At 38.5% G+C, this 17,321-nt stretch overlaps 4 protein-coding genes and 1 long non-coding RNA gene across 9 annotated transcripts; 3 read left to right on the forward strand and 2 right to left on the reverse strand.

The window, feature by feature from the left end:
• LOC18783728 (calcium-transporting ATPase 12, plasma membrane-type) lies at nucleotides 1,374-5,648 on the forward strand. 4 transcript variants are annotated; one of them, XM_020560404.1, is made up of 3 exons: nucleotides 1,374-2,149; nucleotides 2,234-2,616; nucleotides 2,757-5,648. In XM_020560404.1, the coding sequence occupies exons 2-3, from the start codon at nucleotides 2,248-2,250 to the stop codon at nucleotides 3,669-3,671; spliced, it is 1,284 nt and encodes a 427-aa protein (XP_020415993.1). In that variant the 5' UTR covers nucleotides 1,374-2,149; nucleotides 2,234-2,247; the 3' UTR covers nucleotides 3,672-5,648. The 4 variants fall into 4 exon arrangements, with proteins under 4 accessions (XP_020415993.1, XP_020415992.1, XP_020415989.1 ...); XM_020560403.1 differs by having other exon boundaries at nucleotides 1,375-2,616; XM_020560400.1 differs by having other exon boundaries at nucleotides 1,385-2,616.
• Nucleotides 6,275-7,704, forward strand: LOC18784145 (chlorophyll a-b binding protein 151, chloroplastic). Its single transcript, XM_007215763.2, has 2 exons — nucleotides 6,275-6,534; nucleotides 6,888-7,704. The coding sequence occupies exons 1-2, from the start codon at nucleotides 6,389-6,391 to the stop codon at nucleotides 7,537-7,539; spliced, it is 798 nt and encodes a 265-aa protein (XP_007215825.1). The 5' UTR covers nucleotides 6,275-6,388; the 3' UTR covers nucleotides 7,540-7,704.
• Nucleotides 7,615-11,048, reverse strand: LOC18782487 (pentatricopeptide repeat-containing protein At2g29760, chloroplastic). The gene is made up of 2 exons (XM_020560399.1): nucleotides 8,853-11,048; nucleotides 7,615-7,716 (listed from the first exon to the last, which is right to left on the reverse strand). Exon 1 carries the CDS (start codon nucleotides 11,009-11,011, stop codon nucleotides 8,957-8,959), a length of 2,055 nt encoding a protein of 684 aa, XP_020415988.1. The 5' UTR covers nucleotides 11,012-11,048; the 3' UTR covers nucleotides 7,615-7,716; nucleotides 8,853-8,956.
• On the forward strand, nucleotides 11,148-13,952 carry LOC109947832 (golgin candidate 5-like). Of its 2 annotated transcripts, XM_020559025.1 has the most exons (4): nucleotides 11,148-11,473; nucleotides 12,036-12,139; nucleotides 12,249-12,365; nucleotides 12,967-13,952. In XM_020559025.1, exons 3-4 carry the CDS (start codon nucleotides 12,299-12,301, stop codon nucleotides 13,548-13,550), a joined length of 651 nt encoding a protein of 216 aa, XP_020414614.1. In that variant the 5' UTR covers nucleotides 11,148-11,473; nucleotides 12,036-12,139; nucleotides 12,249-12,298; the 3' UTR covers nucleotides 13,551-13,952. The 2 variants fall into 2 exon arrangements, with proteins under 2 accessions (XP_020414614.1, XP_020414615.1); XM_020559026.1 differs by lacking the exon at nucleotides 12,036-12,139 and having other exon boundaries at nucleotides 11,413-11,473.
• LOC109947863 lies at nucleotides 15,012-17,252 on the reverse strand. Its single transcript, XR_002270637.1, has 5 exons — nucleotides 16,938-17,252; nucleotides 16,712-16,828; nucleotides 15,871-15,981; nucleotides 15,521-15,745; nucleotides 15,012-15,426 (listed from the first exon to the last, which is right to left on the reverse strand). It is a non-coding gene; the product is annotated as an uncharacterized LOC109947863 (long non-coding RNA).

Below are 17,321 nucleotides of genomic sequence, written 5' to 3' on the forward strand. Positions count from 1 at the left end.
GAATATTCGTTAATATACTAGACAAGACAAGCAAGTCAAGTACTTTGCACTACAGACCAAAGCAAAGACTCGTGTAGCTTTTGTTATGTTTGGAGACTTTTTACATTATCTCTATTATTTTTTTTATTCCGACCACATGACGTGCTACTATGCATGAATAAATATCATTTGAGAACAAGCAAGCCTCATTGACTTCTTACACCAAATACTAAATACATTTCTTGCTCGTTTGTGATTTCTTGTTTAGGAAGGACTTTTGTTTATTAGCGCTTTTATTATAAAATATTAAAAATTTTATAAGAAATTTCAGTGCTTTCTAGAAAATCATTTTGAAGTGATTCATGAAGAAGCTCATAGCAAATGCTTCTCCATAAAGTGCTTTTATGACCCATAAGTGCTTTTATTTATTTTTAATTTTATCAAACGTTGTTGTTGTCACCAAAAATGTGTCGTTTTAAATTTATAAATACTTGCAAGCACACGAATCGGATATAGTATAGATGTGTAAGAACCAGGTCGTACCCATAAAGATTGAGTGAAAAATATAGAAAACTAATTAAACCCAAGTTAATTTTATTGCCAACCTAGTTGAATCAAATGGTGATTTGTTCGTTGATAAAGAAAATTAAATAAAGCAAAAAAAAATGGAAATTAAAATAGAGATTAAATTAATGAGAAAAGTAACTAAGGTATTAGAATCCACACCACTATTTCATAAAACTCTAATTATTTACCTGTTAATTTCCACGCTGAGTAGCAATCTAGAAGTCAACCTATTACTTTCTCAAGATATATCATTTAGGCCCTTTAATGAATCTTTTTGTAAATTCCCCTTCCCTTCATTAGTACAAATTCTAAGCATCGCATGTAAACAAAATTTTTTTAACTACGAAGGATCAAAGTTTCCTAAGCATCCTAGGTGAAAAAGGTTATTTGAATGACAAGAGATCAAAGAAATTTGGATACTAAAAATACAAAACCAAGGATGTATTAATAAATCAACCCAAATTCTTAACTACCACAAATACACGATAGAAGTGGTGAAAAGAAAGTTAATCTACTAATCATGTGAAGTGGAAATTATAAACATTGAATAATTTACTTCGGAAACTAGAAGATAAAAACTAGAACTTCATTTTATAATGATGTTTCATTATTAACAAAATTTAACTAGACATAAATAAAATAACAAAATAATTACAAGATAAAAACTAAAGTGGAAATGAAAAAGGGAAAATTGCATCATTAACCCTTTGGATCCTTGCCTGTCGGCTCCCCAAGGTTCTCTCCAATTCTATCGCATTTTCTCTCCTCTTTCTTTCTCTTTCTCTCTTTCCTTCTCTTTGCCGTGTATCTCTTGGTACCTCACATCTTTGCTCCAAGCTTTTAATTATAATCAAAGTTTAGGAGCTTAAATGATAGAATAATCAAGAGAGAATAAGAATTCTGGTCTTATCTATGCACATTACAATAGAACACAAAGTGGCAATAATGTCAACTACACTTTTATTTTATTTTCTCTCTTTTGAGTGCCAATTTTCCACAATCCCGCGTGGCAAACGCGTATAGAGACGAAGCCACACCACCACTCCCTCCCTCCCAGAAAAAAATTTCACTACAAAACAATACAAACAAAGAGAAAGAGGCTTACATTACATAATGTCATAAAACAAAATATGAAAATAAAAAGAAGCTCCCTGTTGTACATCAAATTTAATTTATAATCTCTAGGGAAATTAATTTTCTGGGTAATTTACAATGTGTAGTTTCCAGGTCGCTTCCTTTATGGGGGCAAAATTGTAAAATGCAACATATCTCACGTCTATAAAAAACCCCCAATCATCACTCAACTAATCACACCTCAACCTCATTTCCTCATCCTATTTCTATCATTAACTGCAGTGTCTTTCTTGACATTATTCAATAAATCCCATGTTTGTTTTTTCTCTGCTACGCATTAATCTGGGGGAAAAGGCTAATTTAAGTACTCTCCAAAGCCAGCACTCACCAATTCCCTTTTCCGTGAATCAAATGAGGCCTAATATTTCATTTTAGTCGCACAAATTTCTTTGTGAGCTTTTTTGAAGCACTTTCCAAACCCAGCACTCAACAACTCCTTGAGCCTTCCTCATTTAGTCATATACGTACGGTGAGTCCAATATTCCATGCCAAATCTTTTTTGATCTTTTTTTTGAACATTTTTTTTTGTCTGACCATTTGTCTAATTTTGTAGTTGCACCAAGAAACATGTTCCTAGAGCCAAAAACAGATGATCAAGCTTCCGAAGGTGTGGGCAGCAGCACTAGCTTGCTCATTCAAACCATCAACACTTCTGGCCAATACGTGCGGCGCAAGAGATGGCTTAGATATATTGCTCTAGGCGTTTTCATCTCCTCACGCAGTAAGAAAACCAGATTGCCCCATGAAGCCCCTACCTATGAACCTTTAGAAGCACCGGCACCACCGGCCCCTGCCTTTCAGCATGCGATTGACATCCCTCTTCAGGACCGGTTTCTGAACAAGGTTGGTCGCATTGTGAGAGAGAAGAACTTGAATGCACTGCGAGGACTTGGTGGTGTTGCTGGCATTTTGCCCCTTCTCAGTTCTCACTTTGAGGTAGCAAGCAAATAAGTAGGAAAAACAAAAACAAAAAAAACAAAAAAAAACTTAATAATCTTATACACTTGATAAGGAATGATTGAGAATGATTGAACTTAACTTTGTTAAGTTAATCATATTCGTTCTTTATATGACAGGATGATGGTGTTGATGGTGGTCAAAATCCACAAGGATGGAACACGACCAAGTCCCCAGTTGATGCAAAAAGCTTCTCCAACTTCTTGTTGAAGGCTTGCAATCAATATACAGTTTTTTTCCTCTTACTCTCAGCAGGGTTTTCGTTTGCCATTGAATTCATGAAGCAAGGAGTCAAACAAGGGTGGCACGACGGTGTTGCCATACTCTTTGCGGTGTTCTTACTTGTTGCTTTCCCTTCAGTGGGGAACTACCTCCATGAGAGAAAGCTGGTGAGGAAGCACCTGCTGGACAGGAGCAGACTGATGGTGAATGTTGAAAGGAGTAACAGAGAACCTACATCAGTTAACATATCTAGTGTTGTGGTGGGCGATATAGTTCATTTGAAGGAAGGAGACCGCGTCCCTGCCGATGGTTTGTTCATAGATCATGGTGAGGACTTGATGTTGGATGAGGTATTGAACCCCAAAATTGATTGTCAACAAAACCCGTTTGTGTTGTCTGGTTCAAAGGTTATTAAGGGGCATGGTCGCATGGTTGTGACATGTATTGGTGCCAAAACAGTTTTTGCTGAGATGCACAGCTTGGGGACTAATCATAATCCAAACGAAAAGACGCTGTTACAAGATTTGTTGGACAAGCCATTTGATTGTATGGATTATCTTGCGGTTTGTGTCTCTCTACTGATTGCTCTCGTGGTGCTAATACGGCTATTATTCTTCAGGAAGCATGACAATTACAATGACAGGCCAGAACTGAAAGGGGAAGGTTCAATGAACTTGGTAATGAGGATCTTTGAGAAAATTTTCTTGAAACCTCAAGGACGGTTTTCCACTTTAGCAGGTGTTCTTGCAACCGCGGTGATAGGGATACAACATGGAATGCCTTTTGCGATTACAGTTGCCCTTTGTCAATAGAAGGAGAAGGTGGTCCAAAATCAGGCAAAGCCTCAGAATCTATCAGCTTGTGTCACCATGGGACTAATAACAGTCATCTGCATAGAAACAACTGGTGAGCTAATGTGTAGTCCGGGGGAGGTTAAGGAATTTTGGATGGGTGGAAAGGATTTATGCAGTGATGAAGTGGACTCTGAAGCTGACCAAGTTGTTCTTGAAACACTGCATCAGGGGATTTCTGCTACCTCATCCCCAACAAAAGATTTGCTCATTTCTTGGCTGAAGACCAGATGGGGTGCTAACATGGAGTTATTGAATGAAACAGGTAATACCATTGAGCAGAGACAATTGAGCTCTGATGAGAAATGCAGTGGGATTTTAGTGGAGAAAATTGTGAACGATGAACAAATTCTGCAGTTGCACTGCAATGGGGATGCATCAACAATATTACATAAGTGTTCACATTACAATGATAACAGAGGGGAAAGTAAAACTATGAAAAACCAGAACAGAAGATTTAAGCAGGTGATTAATAAAATGGAGGAGAATGGTCTTAGGCCCATTGCATTTGCTTACAAGAAAACAGAAGTCCATGAAGTTACAGAAGATGGGTTGATTTTGTTGGCAATCGTGGGCGTTAGACGCCCATATCAAGAAGAGCTTAAATTGGCAGTCGAAGCTCTTAAAAGGGTTGGAGTAAGCATCAAACTGGTGTCAGAGGATGAGCTCTCAACAGTGAGAGCCAGGGCTTCACAACTTGGAATCTCCCCCGGTTCAAATGACATGGAAATTGAAGGAGAAGTTTTCCGAAGACTGAATTCCATGGAAAGGCAGGATAAGATGGATATGATCTCTTTGATGGGAAGGTCCCTCCCTAAGGACAAGTTTCTCATGGTGGATCGCTTAAGGAAAAAAGGTCACATAGTTGCATTCTATGGAGGGTTGACCATAAGCGACACTCCGACCTTAAAAGAAGCTGATGTAGGAGTCATAGATGATATCCGGAGCACAGAAATGGCTAGAGAGAATGCTGATCTTATAGTTAGAAATGTCTGTTTACTAGCCCCTATTTGGAAGTCTGGTGCATGTGCTTACCACAACATTCAGCAATTCTCTCAACTTCAGCTCACTGCTTGCATATCCGGGCTACTGATAACCTTAGTGGCAACAATGCATTCCGGAGAGTCCCCGTTATCCGCAGTTCACTTGATTTGGGTGAACTTGATTATGTGCCTTCTTGGTGGCCTCATGATGGTGATGGAGTTACGAGGCCCAGAACTACTCACTCAAAGACCTGCAAAGAGGACTGAGTCACTTATAACACCAGTCATTTGGAGAAACATAGCAATTCAAGTTTCATCTCAGGCTTCTGTCTTGCTGATCTTACATTTCATGGGAAATGCAGTACCAAGCATGGATCAAGGCATCCGGAATACGATGATTTTCAATACTTTCACCTTGTGCCAGGTCCTTAATCTGTTGAGTGCCATGCACTTGGTGAAGAAGGAAATGCTACTAGTTGTCCTCCACAACTATTGGTTTCTGATGGCTTTGGGGGCTGTTTTGATCATGCAGGTGATGATTGTTGAGTTTGGAAAAGGGCTAGTTAGTGGTGCGAGGTTGAATGCACTGCAATGGTTGATCTGTTTCCTTCTTGCTGCTCTTTCATGGGGATTTGATTGGACCTTTAAATTGCTTTCAGATAGCATCGAAAGAACAACTTCGGCATTGATGGTGAATTCACATGTGGGGTTCTCAAATAGGAGGCGCAGATTATACATTTCTATTTGGTTGTTCCTGATCTTCTCCGTATCGTTGTTTTGTTTTCACCCAGTTTCTCAGCTCGCTAGCACATATATCAGTTAAATTGGAAGTCTCCCATGGAAGTCTTAACAAAGTTAATAAACCATGTAGTCATCTTGTGGTCTGTCTGTGTTCCTACTTGTTCTGCACAATGCCATCTCTAAAATGTGAATAAGTTATTCTCCTGCCTTTTTACCATGAGCCTTCGCGACAATAGACCAGAATGCTAATAGATATTACATTGTAGTTGATCATAGACAATGTAGGTGAGCTTATGTTATTTACTCTTCGGGACATTCTCCAATAAGTATTTAAATTAAGGATTAGTTACATACTTCTAATCTCGACTGTTGGATTGCATCTAAGAGAATACGAACACATTAAATGAATGCAAGCCAACAGCTAAGATTAGAAGTATGTAACCAATCCTTAAAATACTTTTTGGAGAATCTCCCTTTCTGCCCTGCTATGGTTTGCTGTTGTTTTGTCAATACTGCGGCAAATTAACCTTTTCACAGCAGCCAAGGAACAGTTCTAATTTTAGAGGTTGGCGTTTTTTACCTCAAGCCTACAAAAACACCCAAGGAAAGTTTATGCTTTCATGATTTCATCAATGGGGGCCTATTAAATATTTGTCTTCTGGTTGGAGCTGGCATGAACTTCTACAGTACAACTAATCTTGTGGCCTGCGTTCACCAACCACAAAAATTGCACCAATTTGCCAGCCACGTGGCTAAGAGATAACCTCTCTCTCACTAGAACAATCAGTTTGGAAATCTAAATCCAATTGAGAACCAATAGAATGTTGCTGATGTGTAGATATCCTAATCCACAACATCTTCACATTCCCGTTATAACATCCCAGCGCTCTAGTTGTCCAAGGCATCTCATTAGGCCTCACAACACCACCCCACTTCGAACAGGAGAGCATAGTCATGGCAACCTCTGCAATCCAACAATCAGCATTTGCTGGCCAGACTGCTTTGAAGCAGTCAAATGAGCTCATCCGAAAGATTGGCGGCCTTGGTGGCGGCCGCATCACCATGAGGCGCACCGTCAAAAGCACCCCCCAAAGCATATGGTAAGTACCTTGGCTCTAGCCTGTGAGAATAAGATATTTTTTTCCAAGCAACTCTACTAAAACTTCCATGTGTATAGATATGGTCACTGATACATATTACGCTATTGGAGTAAATTAAAGTATCTAGTAGTATTGAGAGTCATGGATTCGACGTAAACTTCTAATCAAAATGATGTTTAGATTACAATGACAGAATCTCTAACAATCTATTCTACCTCAATGCATAAAGTTACAGTGTTACAAGACCAACATGCTCAACATAGCATTAGGAAGTTTACACCATACCCATACCTTTTAAAGCCAAGGCCTTGAGCTTATTATGCTAACCCTCTTCACTGTAATTAACAAAACAGGTATGGCCCAGACCGCCCAAAATACTTGGGACCATTCTCTGAGCAAACTCCATCATACTTGACTGGTGAATTCCCTGGTGACTACGGATGGGACACTGCTGGACTATCCGCAGACCCTGAGACATTTGCCAAAAACCGTGAGCTTGAGGTGATCCACAGCCGATGGGCCATGCTTGGTGCACTGGGATGTGTCTTCCCAGAAATCCTGTCAAAGAATGGTGTCAAGTTCGGCGAGGCTGTTTGGTTCAAGGCTGGATCTCAAATCTTCTCCGAGGGTGGCCTTGACTATCTTGGCAACCCAAACCTTGTCCATGCCCAGAGCATCTTGGCAATCTGGGCTGTCCAGGTTGTGCTCATGGGATTTGTCGAAGGATACAGGGTTGGTGGAGGACCACTTGGTGAAGGACTGGATCCACTTTACCCTGGAGGGGCCTTTGACCCACTTGGACTGGCTGATGATCCTGAGGCGTTTGCTGAACTGAAGGTGAAAGAGCTTAAGAATGGGCGGCTGGCAATGACTTCAATGTTTGGATTCTTTGTTCAGGCTATTGTAACTGGAAAGGGCCCAGTTGAGAACCTATATGACCATGTTGCTGATCCAGTTGCCAACAATGCATGGGCTTATGCCACCAACTTTGTCCCTGGAAAATGAAGAAACCTAAATGCATGGCTGTTCATATGTAACATTACCCGAACTTCTTGCCTTTGTTGAGGTTCTGTTGTTGTGGACTCCATTAGTTCTGATGTAATCTTACTAGAAACTGCTTGTATTGAAATCACTTATCCAGTAAAACCGCCCAGCTCCTTTGTGCTTGAACTCCTTATTTGTCTAGATGTGTTGAACATTCAAAAGTTCCAGTCAACAAATGCATGCTTTGCTACAATATAGTAAATCTAAACCAGAGAATAAATATATAACAACCAAAATACAAGGGAAAATAAAAATTAAAACCAAATCATATGATTATCAGATTCATCTTAGGTTTCTTCATCTATTCCTCCCCATTAGGCAAATTAAGTTTAACCAGCGCATACAGAGAATGTGGGAAAGATTTCTGCAAACTTTTACCCACTGAACACTGGCTATCATCTCTAATTTTAATATCAGCATAATGAAGACTGCCTAAGCTATTAGTATTACGGACACATAGTATATGGATTTGGCCAATGCAGGGTGAAAGGAATGATGGGAAGAGCTATCATCTCTTACTATAATCTCAGTATAATGAAGATTGCCCAAATAGCTAAGGGCAGCCACAATCCTGTTGCAAGAAAGGCTGTTTTGGGCTCTGGGCAAGCCATACTGGTATCGTGTCGATATAGATGTCAACATGTTTGTCATATGGATGGTGATATGTTATTTATATGGATGTTGATATGTTGTCAGTGTGGATGTCGATATGTTGTTGAGTATCCCACTCCAGCTACAGTGGAGTGGGATATATGTATATAATATTACACAATAAGTGCCCACAAAGAGAATGTACAAAACAAAGAGAATCAGAGCACAAAGAGAATGTATGAAACAACAAATTTGGAAAATTTTCAGCAAACAAACTTTTGCCAACTGAAACTTTTCACATGATGGGAGGAGCTATTATCTTTCAGTATAATGAACAATTCTTGTAGGGGTAACCAGTATACAACGAAGATTGCCTCTAATACTAAGGGCACCTAGTGTACGAGCCTTCTGCCAATGCAGGGTGAAAGAAGCGATGGGAATGACTATTATATCTCACTGTCACTATAAATTCAGACTCTCTGTATAAGATAGCCTATCTTGCACTAGTCTCTGGCCAATTCAGCATCTAGGGAGAGCAAGACCTATGCAGTCATATCCCTGTAACAAGGGGGGCTGTTTTTGCTGGGGACAATCATTACATCAAGAAACACCTTCAAGAATGTCTATACTGCTAAATCTCAAAAGGAACACAAAGAAATGCATAAAATCAGAAGAAATGATACCAGTGGCCAATTTTAAGAGTGGAAGAATAGAGGTAGAGGCATTCTGATGCTTATTGCTTCGAGCAGATCAACACAAGCGTCAATGCAGCAGACAAACAAGTCAGTCACCAAAAATCTTTGCAAGAACATGACCCATTTCTGAAATGATGGAAACGACTATTATCTCTCACAATAATCTCACGATCATAGATACTGGATAGGAGTTTAGTGACAGAGTGGCAATCGTTACAGACACGAAGATTCTTTATAATGCGAATAGGACTCCCAGATTCCAAATTAATAAGACCATATGCAATAGCCAATCTCTCGCTATGGTTTTCCAATTCAGCTTCCTTCTCTTTTTCCTCTTCAAGACACAACAGAACTTGACTTGTGTCAGGAACATGTCCTTCGGATTTCAGTTTCTCTCTCATCTCAGTCAACTTAGAATATATGTCTTTTGTCCGAGGATGTGATTTGTCACCGACAATAAACCCATGAAGCACACCTCTGTGCTCTATGGAACTGCATCCTGGGTCCTTTTTTACTCCTCTCTTTCTCATAATTTCTCTTACCTGTGAAACTTTCTCCCACTTATCAGCCGCAGCATACATGTTAGAAAGAAGAACATAGCATCCAACAGTGTCTGGAGACACGTCAATCAAATGGCGAGCTGCATAATCACCAACTTCAACATTTCCCTGGTTCCGAGCACCACTAAGCAAACTCATCCAAATTACTTTGTTTGGTTTCATGGGCATACCTTCAATGACATTCTTTGCCTCGTCCAGACAACCAGCGCGGCATAAAATGTCTACAAAACAACCATAGTGTTCAATTGTGGGTTCAATTTCATAATCATTTATCATCAGATTGAAATAGTAACGACCAAGATCAACCAATCCTGCATGACTACATGCATTCAAGACTCCGATAAAAGTTATACTATGAGGGCGCATTCCATTTTTGCGCATCTCAAGGAATAGCTCAAGAACCTGGTCGGCCATACCATGCATTCCTAAACCAACAATTATAGCAGTCCAATGCCCCAATTTCTTCCTGTCTATAGCTCGAAATACAGCCAGAGCACTCTCTATGCTCCCACACTTGGAATACAATTCTATCAATGATGTACCAAGCACACCATCTAAATCAAATCCATGTTTTACCATGAAAGAATGTATCCATCTCCCCTTACTTAGAGTGGCTAATCCTGAAACGGCAGAAAGAGCACTGACTAATGTAGCATGACTAGGCATAATATCTTCTTCCAAAATTTCCTGAAACAACTCCAATGCTTCCATAAACTGTCCATTAAATTCATAACCTGCAATCATCGAATTCCAAGTAATTATATCTCTTGTTGGCATCAGACCAAACAATTGACGTGCCATCTCAAAATCTCCGGATTTCATGTAACCATTAATCATGGCATTCCAAGAAACCAAATTTCTATTTGGCATCCTATCAAATATCTCCCTAGCCATCTCTACCTTCCCGCATTTTGATAACCCGTCAACTAAAACAGTCCACGAAAAAGAATCTCTCTCCTGCATTTGATCAAACAATTCCATTGCAACTTCTACTTCTCCACATCTCGCATACCCATCAATCAAAGAATTCCAAGTAACCAAATCTCTATCAAGCATTTGATCAAACACTTTCCTAGCCAAACCAATCTCACCACACTTTGAGTATAAACTAACCAAACTACTCTGCACAAACTTATCCAAACCAAGCCCAATTTTCAACACCAACCCATGAATCTGTTTCCCTTCCCCAATCGCATTTAACCGAGCACAACCCTTTATCACACACGGTACAGTAAAATTATCCGGAACAAGTTCATGAAGCAATTCATAGAACAAAACAATAGCATCATGGGAACGTTGGTTCCCAACATAGCATTTGATGAGAACGTTCCAGGAAACCAAGGTGGGTTCTTCAATTTGATCGAAGACGGAGCGAGCAGAGTCAAGATTGTTGATTTTGGGGTCTGCGTAGAGAGATAAGAAACGGGAAGCAATTGCTGGGTGGCTGAAAGTTCCGGTTTTGAGGGATATGGCGTGGTGTTGCTCTGCTTCTCGTTGGGTTTTACAGGTTTGGAGAAGCGAAAAGGGGAGGCTTTGAGGAGAGAGCAATGGTTGATGGAGAGAGTGAGAAGGCGTGAGTTGAAGCATTGCTATGGCTTTGGTGGATCAGATGATTGACTGAAGGGCTCTGTGTGTGGCTTATTATAAAGGGAAATAGCTCAAAATATCACCAATTTTATAATTTTATGTCAAAATACCACCCCTTCTCAAAAATTTTAAAACTATGACCTATAAATACATTTTTATTGTAAATTGATTGCACCCATATCACATTTTCAGAAAACCTGAGGGGAACTACGGGTTTAGAATGACTTCGCCTCCGCCTCTTTTCTCGTTCGATCGTCTACGGCCTCCGCTTCCTCTCTCCTTCGTTCTTCTACGCCCCTGCCTCCGCCTCTGCTTTTTCGATTGTCTGCCTTCCTCCTCCTCCTCTGCTTTTTCGATTGTCTACCTTCCTCCTCCTCCTCCTACTTGGCTCTTCTCCTTAGCTATCAGCTATTTCATACCCAGAAGTGTTGGATCCTGAGCAAGCAGTGAAAGGGCTATCTGGTAATCTAATGACTAATACTATTAGTTGGATATGCTGTATGTTTTCTCTTCAAAATTCTAGATTTAGTAGGGTTGGCATACACTATCATGACCTGATATATTTTCAGTCTGTTTTAATTACTGGCTATTAGGGTGTGGTTTGAAACTTTGACTGATGGGGTGGGGGAGCTTGGACGGAGTTTTCTTATTTTTGTGAAATGGGTTTTGGAGGATTAGGGATTTTAGGGGAGTGTGTGAGTTCGCTGTTTTGGTGGAAGATATATGCAGAAGGGTTATGATGATGATGGGGGTGGGTTTTTGTGTTTTGTTAATTCTTTTGTTTGTCGGAAGAAGAATGAGATATTTTTCCAACTCTTATGAGTGAGTTGGGTTCAAAAGCAATTATTGTTGGTTTTATATTTTGATTTATTTGCAACTGTCTTTATAGAATTTAATTTTTAATAGTAATATATGTATTCTTCATGAATGGTTTTGCTCTGTTCAGGTGCGTCTGTCTACATGGGTTTGTGCTTGAAGCATAATGCAAGTTTTGTTAATAAATTCTCTGTTTTATGCTGTGCAGGTGTGAATTGGAATAAATAAAAAAAATTTGCTGGGTTTTTGAGACTTGTGATGTTATTCATCAGTATTCATGCCTGGTTTCTTCTTGCAATAATTTTGTTGATTGTGAGCTTTTCCCTCTAGCGCTTGTTGCTGATACTGATTGTGAAGGTGAATTGGTTGTGCTTTATGATGTTTGAACCTCATTTCTGTTTCTTCTCTTTCATGCCAATAGGTTGTAGGAAACTCCGCTCTCAAACATAGGCAATGAACAATTGAGTTGACATGCTGCTGGGAGAATTGTTTGCAATGCAGAGAAGACTTGTCTCTTACTTTTGTGATGATGAACTGGGTGAGATTCTTTAAGAGTGATGTGTCATATTTGAATTTTTGAATATCATATTTTAGTTTTGTTTTTAAGTTTTGAACCTTGTTCTATTTCAGCATCCTATAGACCTGTGTTAACTTATATCTACATGTGATATGGATATAACTTATGCTTTCAAATTAATTTGACTTGTGTTATATCTTGTTTCGTACCTTTGTTTCGAAAATTTCTTTGTAAAGACCAAAAAGAATAGTGTGTTTTTTTTTTTGGGTGGTATTTTTGTTAATGATAATTATAGTATTGATTACTGGGTAGAGAATGAGCTACATTTTGTGCTTCATGAAGTAAAATGGCTGAGCAACTCAAATTTGGTTTACACAACCAAGGCAAAAGGAAAATACTAATTTTGGAGCTTATATATAGTGGTTATATAAGTTGCAGTTTTCGTTACTTGTAAATCATGATTTCCTTAGCGTATTTAATTGCATTGTGTTTCTCGTTTTGGGTAGAACAGAGTTTTCAATGATAGGATTTATTTGGAAAAAAGGAATTCTGGTAGTTATGCTGTGTTCTCTATTTTTGCATGAAAGTTGAAAGTAAGATGTCCCCTTTATATGTGTGACAGCTTCAGGATTATGGCCTTCGTATACTGAAGGGAAATTGCTATTTGATCCTGTTATATCTTTTATGGGACAAACAAATGAGGGAAGTAGTGTTGATTCATCACAGAAAGCTGAGTCTTCAGAGCATCCGCCAAAGGTTGACAAATCATCAGGGGAATCTGAATCTCCACAAAAACTCTCTACTGTTGAGGCAAAGGAAGGGGTCAAAATAGAAACTTTACAACACTCTTCAACTGAACAGATGGCTGATAAGGAGGAAACTGAAGTTGTCAAGGAAGAAACAGATGATAAGCATGCTGCGACGGTGGAGGAAACAAAGACAGTGATAGCAGAGCCTGAAAAATCTGAATCTGAATCATCTTCACTGCCAGTTGAGCCCTTTGAACCCACTGTTAAGAATGATGGCCCATCAGAATCTGTGGGTTCTCAAGATGACAACAAGATTTCAGTAGTGGGACCCTCAGTAAATCCAGAAACAATGCAGGGTAAGTCAAGAGCTGTTGAGGTAGATCAAGTTGAGGAGGGTCATACTGTTCTCCGCGTGAGGCACATGATGTTGATGTGGATGAACAAAAGACACAGGTAGAGCAGAAGGATGGACATATGACTCAGGCTGGAGAGATTGTTGAAACAGTTGCTATGGTTGAAGCTGAGACTCCAACTGATAGCCAGCCTGGAGGTTTTCCTCTTTGCTAATTTAGAATCATGTGCAGTTATGATTTTAGATCTGTAGATAACCTGTTGTTGCTGATATTGCTACACGGGAGGAGAACAGAACAACTTGGAAAATGTGCAAGAAGGGAGAGCTAACTCATACAACGAAGAACAAATTGATGAAGTTAAGATCAAATTAGTAGAATTTGTGAGCTCTCCATTATTTATAATTATAGGTAGGAAGTATGTATGTAATAGAGCAAAGATTGGTTGACTATGTAATAACAATTGAATTGTCAAGTTTTATGAAAGAAATAATTTTTGCTTCTTGGGATAGTATTGTTAGGGTTCGGTGGCGATTTATTTTCCATGTCTAAATTGTAGTCTGTAATGGATGTGTGTGTATTGTATGTAGATTGACTTAATATTGCTGTCCTATTGCATGTGTATTGTACTAATATTGCCTGTGTATTGTATACATATTGTATGCATATTGCCATCGTATTGCATGTATATTGTAATGCTATTGCTATCGTATTGCCATTATATTGCCCTAATATTGCCTCTCTAGTGTATGTATATTGACTACGGCTCATCAATGGGTTTACGGTTTGGGCCATATTGCATTTAAAAATAAGACGAGGAGGAGAAAGAAACAACATGCCTTTCAAAAACAGGCAGTCAGGTGCATCATAATTGCATCGTAAGACATTGTAAGAAATTATTTTAAAAAATAATAACAACTAAAAAATAATTTACAAAAAAAGGAAGGTATGAATAAAGAGACAGAGAGCGAATAAGGGGAGAAAGAGGCAGAACGAAGCTAGAGAGAGACAGAGAGAGAGCTGCGCTACAGAAAGAGAGCAAAGAGAGAGTTGCACTAGAGAGAGAGAGAGAGAGAGAGAGAGAGAGAGAGAGAGCCAAGAGAGAGATAGAGAGCTGCGATAGACAGATACCAAAGAGAGAGAGAGATGTGCTAGAGAGAGAGAGCCGAGTGAGCTAAGAGAGACAAAATTTCTGAACATGTGAAAAATCAGCAATAAGTGGACAATAATTATATTTTTATAGGTGATATTGTAATACTATTGCTATCGTATTGTGGTTATATTGCTTTCATATTGCCTCTATAGTGTACATGTATTGGCCTAATATTGCTATCATATCGTATGTCAATGGCCATTTGGTCTAATAACAGAGTCTCCACTTCGTTGAAAAGTAATCCTGAATTCGAATCTCATGGACACGACAATTGTTATCCATCCTTATATTAGCATGAATTGATGTTGACCTTTGAAATGATAGTTGGAGTTGCACATCGATTCATATTCAAAAGGAAAGTAATTCTCTCCCTCAATGAATCTTCGTTCAAAAGAAGGCAGCTATCAAATATTGGTACAAAAATGCAAGGTCCACAGTAAATTAATTGGACACAAACCACATATTACAAAACTAGGATGATTTTTGGCATGCTTGAAAAGACAAGGGCCAAATACAACAGAAAAGAAAATCCATTCAAGCTTCACACTAAACATGGCTCAAGCACTCGACCATGGTTTCAATCCAAAACCTACCCAACAAGGGCATACCACGTGTCCATCATAACATAATAGTGGCATTTACAAAGCATGAACTGCAATATGTTTCTTTTTCTCCTAAACAAAATTGTTACTAAAATGGAACAAAAGATCCCTAACATAGAGCAATACATGCAAAGATAGTCAATTGTCATACACACAAAATTAGTCCTCATCCATCCCTGCATGCTGATCTCTCTCACTAGGGCCACCTGCTGGTTTTGCCATTATAATCTGCAAGATAGTCAAAGCACTGTCAACAACCTTTTTTTAATGAAGGTATTAAACATTAAATAGGCTGCAATCAGATGGATTCATCATTTCTCACAGATTTTTAGCTAGCCAGAAAACCCCCAACATATAGATTTTCTATTTACTATCCCTCCATCCAGACCATTGGTCAGATGCGGTAATGGTATTTTTCATAGTACCATCTGTCAAAGTATATATGACAGTTACTGACATCATGGATGCACACAAATGTTGTTTATCTAACTCTACTGCAACTAGAGTTGTCACAATCTTCCTCTTTCTCTTTCGATCCATGTCTACCCTGCCATTAACAATATTGGCAAGAACAAAATCATAATCTGTGACTTTCTTTTTTATACTCAAACATAAACTGATTATCAGAAATTGCAGAACATAGAATTATGGTGACAGAGAAGCACCACATACCTGTTGGGTTGTTGTTGCTGCTGCTTAGACCCACTTTCAGCAGCTCCCTTTTGGTTCAATAGCAAGTTTCAATTTCAACTCAACTCTTATGTCAAAATTGCTTGCTACAACCTGCAAGATAAGCATAATCAGCAGGATTAATACAAAGCATTGTTGGCCATGGCATTGAAAGTTCTAATACCAATGATGAGAACAGAGAGAAATTAAAAAAAACATTCTTTCTTATACTCAAACAAAAACTGATTATTAGATTATATGCAAATTTAATGTCAATTCTCCAGACCACTTAATGGCATAATTACTCGCTTGAAATAGGAGAGAGAAATACTAGATATGGAATCACCTACTCCGCCAATCAATCTAATTCTTGATCTTCATGAATCGGATCAATTCAAATACCCACGTCTTAATAAATACATAGGATGTACAGAAGACTAGCAATACTGATTTCAATGCCATGGCCTTTTTCCCTATTTCCTTAACAGAGTTAATATGGGTTAATATTACATGCACCCATACATCATCATATTGGATATCATGCTCTGTAACACCAGCTTGCATCATATTCAACACATTCCAATTTGTCCATACATCATTCATGATAAAAACACACTATTCTTTTTGGTCTTTACAAAGAAATTTTCGAAACAAAGGTACGAAACAAGATATAACACAAGTCAAATTAATTTGAAAGCATAAGTTATATCCATATCACATGTAGATATAAGTTAACACAGGTCTATAGGATGCTGAAATAGAACAAAGTTCAAAACTTAAAAACAAAACTAAAATATGATATTCAAAAATTCAAATATGACACATCACTCTTAAAGAATCTCACCCAGTTCATCATCACAAAAGTAAGAGACAAGTCTTCTCTGCATTGCAAACAATTCTCCCAGCAGCATGTCAACTCAATTGTTCATTGCCTATGTTTGAGAGCGGAGTTTCCTACAACCTATTGGCATGAAAGAGAAGAAACAGAAATGAGGTTCAAACATCATAAAGCACAACCAATTCACCTTCACAATCAGTATCAGCAACAAGCGCTAGAGGGAAAAGCTCACAATCAACAAAATTATTGCAAGAAGAAACCAGGCATGAATACTGATGAATAACATCACAAGTCTCAAAAACCCAGCAAATTTTTTTTATTTATTCCAATTCACACCTGCACAGCATAAAACAGAGAATTTATTAACAAAACTTGCATTATGCTTCAAGCACAAACCCATGTAGACAGACGCACCTGAACAGAGCAAAACCATTCATGAAGAATACATATATTACTATTAAAAATTAAATTCTATAAAGACAGTTGCAAATAAATCAAAATATAAAACCAACAATAATTGCTTTTGAACCCAACTCACTCATAAGAGTTGGAAAATATCTCATTCTTCTTCCGACAAACAAAAGAATTAACAAAACACAAAAACCCACCCCCATCA

Source organism: Prunus persica, chromosome G3 (genome assembly GCF_000346465.2).
Source record: "Prunus persica cultivar Lovell chromosome G3, Prunus_persica_NCBIv2, whole genome shotgun sequence".
In the NCBI taxonomy this organism is placed as follows: Eukaryota; Viridiplantae; Streptophyta; class Magnoliopsida; order Rosales; family Rosaceae; genus Prunus; species Prunus persica.

Coding starts and splice junctions, on each gene's coding strand:
- LOC18784145 (XM_007215763.2), top strand. CDS start 6,389: ATGGCAACCTCTGCAATCCAACAATCAGCATTTGCTGGCCAGACTGCT. Junction 6,535..6,887: donor AGCACCCCCCAAAGCATATG/GTAAGTACCTTG, acceptor TTAACAAAACAG/GTATGGCCCAGACCGCCCAA.
- LOC18782487 (XM_020560399.1), bottom strand. CDS start 11,011: ATGCTTCAACTCACGCCTTCTCACTCTCTCCATCAACCATTGCTCTCT.
- LOC109947832 (XM_020559025.1), top strand. CDS start 12,299: ATGCTGCTGGGAGAATTGTTTGCAATGCAGAGAAGACTTGTCTCTTAC. Junction 12,366..12,966: donor CTTTTGTGATGATGAACTGG/GTGAGATTCTTT, acceptor TATGTGTGACAG/CTTCAGGATTATGGCCTTCG.
- LOC18783728 (XM_020560400.1), top strand. CDS start 3,729: ATGGGACTAATAACAGTCATCTGCATAGAAACAACTGGTGAGCTAATG.